This window comes from Coenobita brevimanus, chromosome 57 (assembly GCF_032717465.1).
Source record: "Coenobita brevimanus isolate Jiangsu-jjx chromosome 57, ASM3271746v2, whole genome shotgun sequence".
In the NCBI taxonomy this organism is placed as follows: domain Eukaryota; kingdom Metazoa; phylum Arthropoda; class Malacostraca; order Decapoda; family Coenobitidae; genus Coenobita; species Coenobita brevimanus.
This window is the reverse complement of record NC_137010.1, coordinates 2497988-2509947: the sequence shown is the minus strand read 5'-3', so window position 1 is coordinate 2509947 and position 11960 is coordinate 2497988. Positions and strand designations below refer to the sequence as shown.

Sequence of the window (11960 nt, the reverse complement as noted above, 5' to 3'; positions counted from 1 at the left end):
GTTGCATGCAAAACACCTTTTTTCTAGGATATACTCTTCAAGGTTGGATTATTGGGGATCACCATAAAGCAACCATACTGTTCCACATTTTTTAAAGCTTTAGTCCACTGTAGAAGGCAGCAAAAGATTATTAAGAATATAAAGGAAGAAGGTAATTCTTGACCAGCAGCTGCAAATATTCAGGGCAAATCATTTGTTCTGTATTCTCAAACTCGAATGGCAGGGATGCAAAGTTTATGGAAGTGATATTGATCTGAGACTTAGAGGACTAATAAATTACTAAATGGAGGAGTATATGATGGAATGTGGCTCAGATAGGTGGGAAGGAGGTAAGATAAGTAGTGGCATAAGAGGATGAATTTGGAGATAACGAATTAGACAAAAGATAAATGGACATGATAATAATATTAATAATAAAAATAATACAACTTGCACCATGCCTTTATTAGCCAGAGTATCATGCAAGCTTTGACTATGCCCAAAACACTGCTCTGGCCAACTGTCAGTCCAGGAGAGACTAAGTTCCCATCTATTTCCATCACACATCATAATGAGTTTCCTACAACAGTTGCACACACAAAATTTTCAGTGAACCTACATGCCACACATAACCTACAAAATCATGAGTTTGGTGTGCTGTAGTGCAATGTCAGGCAGCTTTTAGGTAGACAATATATACCAACACAATTCAGGCAGATATGGTATTCTGCACAAAATCTGTGAATGAATAACATGCTAGTTTCTACTGTGAGAAATATCCTCAGTCTATATACACATGTATTAGTCTATAAATACTGATAATAAATTTCAAAAAAATTATATATTAATAATGGGTGATATCATCATCCTAACCTTACATCCAGTACTATATATATTCAGTCCTATGCACCTGATGGGACAAAAAAACAATTGGATGATGGATGGATGGATATACTCTCTCTACTGTAAAGTATAATACCTAAAAAAAAAAATAACACCACCCTTATGGAAGATATGTTTGTGTAATGTGTTATCACTATTCTTATTTCATACACAATCCCATCAACTGCCTCTATTTATAACACACTCTTTTCTTCTGACTTTAAAACCTCTGCACTGTTTCCAACTCTAAAAAATGAAACCTGTCTGAATTACTGTCACAAAGGCAAATACATCAACTCGTTTCAGCACTACCAAACGGTTCATACTAACTCACTTCAAAGCCTAACTACACAAAAAATTGTTTGTCATTTTCACCTTAGCCATACAACTGATCAAGTTTCAGCAAATGTCAGAGGTAACATACACAGTGCCACACTCCAAGTCCTTTGAATGGAAATCATTACAGTGAAGGACGTAAACATCTTACATATATCATAAATTAACTCACATAACTTTAACTACATAGTGATACTTCCATCACTGGTAAAGCAGTCAGTACAGTTTTGCCATTAATATATCAAACAGTTTACTAACACTGGATTTCAAGCAGTGTCTAAAACTATATATTCCATACATACAAAAGTGAAAAGGATGAGTTGTGGAAAGGCAAACTGAAGATGGCGTGGAAGGATAGGTTGTAGTAGTAGATTATTATGAAGGAGGAGTAATACACTTAATGATGAAGGACAGAAGGATGCAATGAAGGGCTGTACTACTTTATTTTGAACAAGGTTGCAAAGGAAGTCTTTTTTTGTTACAGGCCTTCTAAACACTGAGGTGATGATCCATGGAGAAAAATATATGATAACAGTTTAGCCACAACCCTTTCAGCTCAGGTATACTCTATATTATGTTAACTGTCAGATGATTTTATTTATTTGGCTTTGGTAAGTCACTGCAGGGCTGTATTAGAAATGAAATCAATAACCCCCTCAGCCCAGGGATATCGCTTTTGTTTTAATCGGCACTCGTAAGAGTGTAGGGGTCAAAGTAGCAACACTACAAATAGTATACTGTAAAACACCTACACACAACACTCATCATGCACATTATACTTTGCCTTACACATTCACATCATTCATAATCATATTCACAAGATACAGACATCTCAAATTAATGTGGGATGGAGGCCGAGTCCCTCTTGTGTGTCAATAGCCTGATTCCTGTTATTAGTTGCCAGTGCACCATGCCTTCACACCTTTGCAGACTGGTATTACATAATAATTCTAGATAAAATTGCATGAACACAAATAATCTTGCATTAATGAAAACTGATCCTGCATTAGTAAGTTCAGTTACAGCCATTGTGCAAAATTGGGTTTTAAAATTACACTGACCTCACATTTTTAAAAGTGCCTATGTTAATTAGGTTGTGTTGAAACTCTTGCAATAGCTCTAAATTAAATTCCAAAATGTATAAATGTAAATTATGCAATGTTCAGCTAAACAGATTCTCTTGTTCTGAAAGGGTTGGACTCTATCCTTATCTCCATCAGTAAAATGATGCCTTTATTCAGTTCTGGCTGCTGCTACAAAAGGTTACAGCATTTCGCTTAGGGCCAAATTTTCACAGCAAAACGGAAAACAATCAGCAGCATCACTCAACTCTCATCAGGCTCCCACAAAACGATTTTATTCAGCTTGGGCATGACCTCTGTTTTTCACTGGTTTAAGTTCCAAACACCAAACCGAGAAGGTCCTTGTAGATGAGCATGATTTGGGAAACTATGAATGTGATAAGATGTCCACATGGAAAAAGGTAAATGGGTAGAGCAAGAAAAACAGGTATAATATACTGTAAATAATTTTCTGAATCCACATGGAAAGGTGAATAAGTTAACTTGCTATATCACAAAATATTATATGCTACTGGATTCTTTTGGGGTTTTCAGTTTCATAGATCCTAATGTCTAACTTAATGACAACTGAGCTTCACAGTCTTAAGAGTAAATCATCATTATCATCATCATCATCATCAACCTGATTCCCACTTAAAGATGCTATCAAAGTCAACCCACTTCCTGATTTTCTATGACTACTGAGAATATTCCACATGATGTCCTAAATTCCATTGCTGGGCCATATCACTGTACTGTAGTTTACATCTGCAGCGACAAATTAATGTTCTAAATGAATACATTCACGACTCGGTATGCGATGGGGTTACGTTGAGTGAAAACTTATTGCACACTGATTTATCATATACCGATATACCATATACCGGTATATTAACATGGGTTCAATGGGGATACATTGGGGGTCAAGGGCTATGGAACCTTTAATTAAAAAGAAAAAAAAAAAACTTGCCTTGGCACCCTCAGTAGCATCACGCATTCCACTAGGGGCAGCATCCCTACCAAACATGATTTCCAAGTCGCAAATTTCAGTATTTTTACACAAAAAGTTATCACTCCACTTAAATCTATCAAGTTTCAGCCCCGATCAGATTATGTCTGTCCTAGAGTCACACACTCTCACACTGACCTGCATCTCTGTGCCATGATATTTTTCTTTGATAAGTCTGTGTAAATACACTTTTCATGACAGAATGTTGGTTTTGGTGTCACTTTAAAGCTGAATGGTTGTACTTTATCGTAGTATCCTAAAAAAAAAAAAAAAACAAAGAAATTAAAATGTCAAAATGACAAGTTGAATTTAGGCAAAAAACAAAAATTTTATACCTTGCCGCAGAAAAATATCTGCCAAGAATAAAGTAATAAAGATACTGTAAATAAATGGTTTGAACCTTGCAAAACTATGATAAATTACCTTTACAATTATATACAGGTATATATAGTTTATGGCTATTTATGCATGTTATTGCATGGTAAAGGAAATGAAAAAATATGCACAATAATGTATGATTCTCAGCTGCACATTCGCTGGGTGATCTTTATCTTAGATTGGTCTGTGTAAATATATTTTTCATGATAGATGCTGGTTTTGGTGTAATTTTAAAGCTGAATAGTTGTACTTTATTGCAGTATGTTCAAAAAGGAAAACAATGAAAATAAAAAGCCAAAATGATGAGTTGAAGTTATGACGCTTAAATGCGATTTATGATGAATATACAGTATTAAAAAAGTATCTTAAAATGATGCATTAACACGTCATCATAACCTCAGAGGTTGGACTTGAAATGATGCCCGAACCTGTCACTGAAATCTCAAAGGGTTAATATTGCACACCGCACTATTTGTTGTGCACTTGCACTGTTATCTGGCAAAGACCATGGCATTTCAGTAGCCTTGTACACCTGAGATGGAATGAAAGGGAGATGATCACACCTCATGCAAACACTGGGTGGTGGTCTTAGTCCAAATGTCTGACTGTCAGCTTGTGTGGATGACACCGCGTACACATGGGACTGTCACAAGCAGTGACTACAATTATTGTAGAAGTGTATCACACAGTCATTAACCTGAAACTGGGCATAACTTTTACTTCATTGCTCTGTTGATTTACTGTATACCAAATCCTCGTATACCAAGTCGTGACTGTATATACCTCAGACCAGCGTAACTGCCATCTTCATTCGACTCCTAATACCACATAACTTGCAAATCCTGCACAACATGTATAACTTAAAATGGGTGCTTCACTTTTCAATGTCCTCACAATCTCATTCATTAGGTATGGTAGGCCTGCCTCTTCGTCGATTGTTGGCTTCAATATGCTCCCTTATTAGAGCCACCTGTAGCTCAGTACCATTGGCTTTTGCCCGCTCCCTGGCAAGAAAATGGTGGCGACTTGCCTCTTGGTCACGTCGATTTAGTTGCTCAAGGACATAATCTGTTGACACTCTGAAATATATGATTACATATCAGTACAGTACAGTTACATTTTTGAAGGCCTTGGCTATGCATGTATGTGTAAGCCATTTTTTATCTGCTGATTGCAATAAATAGGGATACTGGGTGCCTTGAAGCTTCAGCTCCACTAGTGTGCCACCAAATAAGCCTGGAAAAGTTTTTTAATGACCATATCCCACCTTGAGCCTCAGGTTTGAAATTGTTGTTTTGCCACTCCAAGGCTGGCTGCCATCCATGGCTAACAGCCTACCCCAAGGAACAGATTGTAGATGTGTAGAAGACTCATGCATGTATAGTAGTCTCAGCCCAGACTGTGACTGTGTAAATGTGACTGAATTCCCCACTGGGGAGTAGGAAACACATGTATTGTGACCCATTTAACGGACATTGTTCGTTATAGCCGATGGAAGTTCAGTGGCCTTCGTGGTGTCTGTTAAATCAGATATCTGGTCTGTTGATGTCCACTAAAGTGAGGGTCTACTGTGCAGTACTGCATGTATCTGCTAAGTCTTGTAAAAGAGATAGGCCTATACAGAAGAAAAATTAGTGAGAAGTTAACGAATTCATCAGTGTCCAATGATTAATGAAGAGAGTGGTTTTAGGTGTGGTAAGGGAGATAAGGATCAAATATTAGCAGGAAAACAGATGGAAGACAAAGCATGCCAGAAGGACTGTAATGTATTTATGGCATTTACAGATCTGGAAAAGCATATGACATGGTGAACAGGAATGGGTTATGGGAAGTTTTATGTAGCTATGTATGGTGGGGGATGGAAAACTGCTAGATGTGCAAAGAGTGGTAATCCACTTCTACGATTACGAGGGGAAGGAAGAAGTTCATGGAATTGTCACCATTCTTGACAGTGTGAAGACTTTCCCTTCACACTAAAGGAAACTTGTATGTGGCATAGCTATGTGAAAAGTGTAATGCATTGTGTTTGTGTAACCTTGGGTGGAATGGAGGATGACATATGAAAGTCAGAACTTTGAGAGATGATGATGGAGAAATGAGTGTGTAGTGCTTTTCCGAATGACTGCTACGAATGAGCAACAGAGAGTTCTGATGGGAATTCAATACATTCGTGATGTGATGCAAAATAGGGTTCTGGAGGTGTTTTTGAAATGTAGAGAGAATGGAGGCTGAAACTTGAGTGAAAAGATCTAGGGGTGTGAATGAGGAAGACAGAGAACCAAGGGGAAGACCTACAAAGACAAAGGATGAGATCTTACAATATCATATTGGGGTTTGGAGACTGAATAGATGTGCTACCAAGTGATGAGAAGAACTAACAAGTAAACAAGGCTGACACATGCACATATCATTAAGGTCATTCAAAACATTAATATATAAATAAATAAAACAAAATTGTCACTTATGAGATTTACTCGGGGAAAAAAAATGTAAATATAACTATTGTGTATCAGAGGAATGGGATATCTGGCACAAACCCATGCTGCGCAGATTCTTTGTAAGGCAGTTTACCTCCCCCCTGAATAATTGTTTCATAATCAGTGAATTGTACCTCATATGAGGCTGGCAGCTTTGCCCATGCAGACCTTCATTGTGCCTCATATGAGGTCTACAGCTCAGCAAGGGTTAACTTTAGATTCAAAATACCCTGAGTAATGTGACAGTCACACCTCACTTGGCATAAGTACATCACCATCTAAACTTTAATAAACCCTTAACATGTGAACTACAAATTAGGTATAAGCTAAAGTTTGTAAAGTCCTTTAGGAATATGTAGCACACATAAAATGCAGGTAAAATATGAAATCACCAACAACATTAAACAGACTCATTTGATTATATCATAGACTTAGTACTGTGCTGAAAAAGAGGAACAATATGACAACCTTGATATGCTGCATCTAAAAACTCAACTTGCACTCACTCTATGACCCAAGAGACTCACTTAGCTATGAGGAAGTGGATTGCTGCTCCCAACAGCATGAACATAACAACCCCGGCGGCAATGTATGAGTTAGGAAGCTTCTTGTTTATGCCTCGAACCCCATAGTATGGCCGCTCCTCGTATCTGTGATCCTCTCCACGGTCTCTGTTCTCCCAAAAGCTCGAATCACCATAAACCCTGAGAAAAAAGTTCAGCATAATAAAATGGAGGAAATGGTGAAAATACTCTATCAGTCTATCTTACTTTAAAAGTGAAGGAACTCAAAGAAATAATAAATCTATCTATCTCACATACAACAAGCTCTCTCCTGGGAACTCCCACACAGGGGATGGCCATGATAGAAAACTCTAAGCTGCATCATCCTGACTCATCTCTTTTGCTCTCTCAATCATTCTTCTTCCACTTTCAACTCCCTCACATACTGTTATATACTGCTCTTAATATCTTCCATACAGCAGCAGGTTTTCCTTATGTAAAATCTCCAATTCCTTCATTTATATGCACTCATCTTGTTGCTCCATCTCCCTGCACTGTCCACAACCCATTGTTCTCAGCTTGGGAGCCTTTTTTGCACCTTTTCTTTATCAATTTACTGCTTTATATAGTGCACTTATATCCTAATATATTTATTTATGCTATCTGGGGAAAATATATATGTATATATATATATATATATATATATATATATGGAGTCTCTGTGGTACAGTGGTAAAGTGTGTGTTTTCATACACTGAAGAACGAGAGTTTGCGCCCTGCCAGGGTAATAAACTTTGGGAGTGTTCTTTATGCCACGTACTGCAATGGTGGACACAAGGGGTGCTGTGGTTGAACCAGTGTCGCATACTGCAAGGTATATTTGCACCCAGTTGGTTTGCACGGGACAATTACACATGGTTCAGACTACACACACATTTAAGGCCACTCCAACACAACAATTACACTTACAAGCACTTCTCACCCTACATACAGTCTTTACCACACAGCCTAAGCCACTTGGTAGAGATACATTGGCTGTATCGTCCCCACTTTGCTCAGGATAGGCCAGTCCTGCAGTGGACACTCAGACGGCTGATTATAGAGAGAGAGAGAGATACACACATAACATGCAGGAACAGCATGGTGTAATCATGTAAAATAAATCACTAATGAAGAGATGCTAAGAAGCTTTTTTTTTCCTCTCTCTCTCTCTCTCTCTCTCTTTTTTTTTTTTTTTTTTTTTAAATAGAGTGTTGGTCAGAAGAGGTGTAAATTGTCCCCACACTTCAGTCTGTTTCTCTTTCTCCACTCCCCAACAACAAGGAGTCAAATATGCTTGAATGATCCAGTAACACTATACAGACATGCTACAGTACCATGTTGTCTTATCTCAGCTCAACACAGCTTTTCAGTCCTCCATTAGTTCCCTTCCAGCATACACTCTAATTTTATCACATCGTGGTTCAGTACTTTTCATTTTGATGTCAATCTAATACATACAGTATATACTGTCAATCTAATACATATATACTGTCCTCAGTCTATCACCCCATGCATTTCCCTTAGCTGTTCCATCTCAAAAGACTTACATTAACCCCTTTAGTCTTAGAAATTCTTTCTATGCTAATTGGAAAACGAAAATACTCCTTTGATGTAAATCCTTATGAGACATATCTTATTGGAGTGCCTTAACCCACCTGACCACCAGGCATCCATTTGGTTATATGGTTACAGCCCAGTTTAGTAAATGGTTTCATGGGAACAAATCATTTGGCTTCTCACTCACTACAGAATCACCTGAAGGTATGGTAGCACTACATCTATCTATCTATCTATATATCTATTGCCAGACGCCTCAATCCCGTTTGGGGTGGCCACAAACAAATCGCCTCCACGTCGCCCTGTCCCCCGCCATTTCACTGCCCTGCTCCCATCAACCACTAAGCTAAACTTAAACTATTTTCCTGCTAGGTAGTTACTGAGAAAGTACACTGTCACACGACTCACACATTCCGCTGTGGTGCATTGGTTCTTATACCCCCATGATCATACATATCTGGTCGTCTCCCAATCTTAAGCTCCAAGTCATAGTTCTGGCGGAGGTGAGGCCGACTGAGGATTGAGTATGCCTCATTCACTGCCACAAATTGTTTGTGCAACTCGGGGGAACCTGGGTTTTTGTCTGGGTGCAGCTGAAAATGGAGAAGAATACATCAGAGAACAACATTTGAAGCAATTTCACTGTTTAAATTCTGTACTGTACACTATAATCATCACATCCATCAGCAATCCACTTGTAATATTTGTGTGAAGCTACAGAACGTGGTGAATGTTTTTGGCATATCAGATAGAGCCTGGATTCCATGGGCTTGAATAGTGAATGAATGGAAGCGTGGCCCATTGATTTGGGCAAATTTGGGTTGTCTGGACATTGCTACTCCTCACCCTGCCCCAGGGTGGGAAAGGAGGTCCAGATAATGATGATGATAATCATTTAGTATAAAAAAATCATAGCTGTGTATTTGCCTTTATTAAAAAAAAAAAAAAAAGGCAATCTATTTGTAACGCTTGTAATGCTGTTTTGGTATAAAGTATGCCCTTAGTATGGTAAACGGCCAATCTCATTTTGTCCTCTTCAGAGGACAGTGGCCTGAGGTTAGGTTACGGTAGTCTGTCTGTCTATCTATAGCGAGACGCCATAATCTCATAAGGGTGGCTGTTTGTCTTTGAGTCTGTGGTTTTATGGGGACAGGCACTAACCCTCCGTCAACCCACTTGCTGAAACATAGAGAACACATGTGGGTTGGTTATATGGTTACCATATAGCACTGTAAATGGTTTCCTGGCATGCAGGAAACCATTAGGCTTGTCACCCAATGCATAGCTACCTGAAAAGAAGACCAATAAAAAGTGACAAGAAGATGGGAGAAATAGGAAGAGAGAAGGACAGACAGAAAAAGAACGATAAAGGTGAAGGAAGAAGTAGGCAGTACTACTGTATATCAAGTGAGTGGATGAAGGTTGCCACCATCTACCACAATTCCCAAACATTTAAGGGCAGGAGATTGATATATGCCCCTCATAGCATTTACATGATAGAAAAGCCTCTAGCTACCTCTGGGAATCGAACTGTCGTGCAGAGGCCACAACACATTCTAATTTGAGAACTCTACCACCATATTACCAAGTGTCTCACTATGGTTGACTCTTGGTTCTGAAATTCAATAGCCTGTACTGTATATGGTCTAACCTCTTTTGACAGCTTGATGAAGGAGTCTTTGATGTCTGTTGCAGTGCATTCTTCGCTTAAGCCCAGGGTTTCATAGTGATTCTGGTATGCTCCTCTGGAATAACAACATTTATTAACTACTGTCATATTACTGTATCTTTTCTGTAACTATATACATCACATTACCTTAATGTCTATTAGCTTGTCCAACTAAACCATTATTTAATAAGCTCCCCTTATAGCAGCATGTAAGCTTTGTGTCTGTTATTTAAAGAATCCAAGTTAGCCTGAAACTAATGTACTGTACACTTCAAATAAACACAAGTTTCAGTACACATAATATATACTTGTCTGGGTTGTCATAGCACAGTGAAATAAGATTGGGGAATACAGAACCTTGCAACATATATACTACCCCACACACAGACTTGGATAATATACAGGTAATTAGCAAGTATTATGAAGTGTTTTCTGTTTCTATTGCACCATTTGCCAATGCTTAGCCCCTTTCTTCTACAACACTTTCATTGTAAAATTATCCCTGGGGTTGATAATGACCCTCCAGGAAGGATTAATGAGCCTGAGGAGGAGAAGGAGTCAATTTCTGATGGAAGCGTCACCAAAGATAACTGTTAGCAAATGATGAGATATAAACAGAAAATGGTTGAAAATGCTAGAATATCAGTTATGACACCACCTCAATATTTACCACTTAATATTCACACCCACCTAACCACACCCTCTACTCACCTGGCTGTGCAGAACTGTAATGCCGCCTGGTACCTCATCCACGCACACCCACTCATCAACAGCCGCCTTCCTAATGTCGCATATTCGACGCTCCTCTGCATTTTCACGCTGTTTTTTTATGTGATATGGGGTAGTAAGAGGGCCTGTGGAATATTCTTTCCTGAGAACAGAAATAATAACTGGGTGTGCAGAGATGAACTGGATGAATCTATAATGAAGCAGCTATACATATTTTCCCAGTTTTACCACAGTTATTACAATTAAAGATCAGTACTAGCCCTGGTATGGTCCCCAAAGTCTATAGCTGCTAATCAGAGCCTAACAGGCCAGTGAATGTTATATAACAATATGCATAACCAGTCATTACCTATTTATAAATGGCCTTGGTCACCATTATATACCCATGCAGTAAAGTAACCGCCATACCAGCCCTAAGTACACCGTCAGTGGAGATGACTGGGTATTATGCCTAAAGAAAATTACCAAAATCCCAGTAGTGAACCTACAGCACCTTTGCATTCAATAACGACGAACAACCAATTCTGATCTTCATTTAATGCTACAGACATGCCTTACCTTGTCTTAGATCCACCAGATATTACATTTTTCTCCTCTACCCTCTAAAATCACCAAGACATCGCAATCAACACCAAAAATGTAATTTAAGTTAGGTTGCTGGCCGACCTTTCACTGAGAACCGCAGACGAGCTTGCCACCGATTTCCTCTTGCCGACTTAGGTTGATATTATACATGTGAATGGCTTCCCACATTTTAATATTTCCCACTTTTTAAGGATCCGTATATAGAGCTTGGTGCAAAAATTTGCACCAATTGCGTATTTCATTATTTAATGAAGGCTTTTTGAGTTTCCAGTTAGAATAAGGTCGAGTTGCGAGATCGGACAAATTTTGGTGTTTGTTATTGTTTACGTAATGTCAAGGTTTTCTACGGCGGTACATACCTGAGCATAATATACTCCTTTTTCTTTCCTGTGATAAAATGATGAAATGTTCATATAAGCGTGAAAAATCTGTATCCCCTGACTGCATTTTTCAGCTTAGATATCTTCCGTTAACAAAATTTTAAAACAGGGTAAGATTTGCATCAAGCTCATGGTCACTGTTACGATCGTGCATGGAATTCTTAGTCCAGTATGATTTAATTATCACTGTAAATCATGTACTGAAACAGTATACAAATAGCATACAGCAGCAGTGTGTGACTCCTAGCGCTTGCAGTAAACGAAATCGCCTATGACATGACGATTTTATTTTTTCTCGGGTAGCTATATTGCAAAAAGCTGTAAGTCAAAGTGAACAGGAGTATGCAGTGATGCAGAAAAATATTATGGTGCA

The 11960-nt window shown here is 38.5% G+C and overlaps 1 protein-coding gene across 1 annotated transcript; it reads right to left on the bottom strand.

Annotated features, from left to right (window-relative positions):
* Window positions 1–4543: 4543 nt before the first annotated feature.
* LOC145402186 (dnaJ homolog subfamily C member 4-like) lies at window positions 4544–11235 on the bottom strand. The gene is made up of 6 exons (XM_080274303.1): window positions 11181–11235; window positions 10605–10712; window positions 9876–9969; window positions 8633–8817; window positions 6650–6826; window positions 4544–4724 (listed from the first exon to the last, which is right to left on the bottom strand). Exons 2-6 carry the CDS (start codon window positions 10703–10705, stop codon window positions 4544–4546), a joined length of 738 nt encoding a protein of 245 aa, XP_080130429.1. The 5' UTR covers window positions 10706–10712; window positions 11181–11235.
* Window positions 11236–11960: the final 725 nt, after the last annotated feature.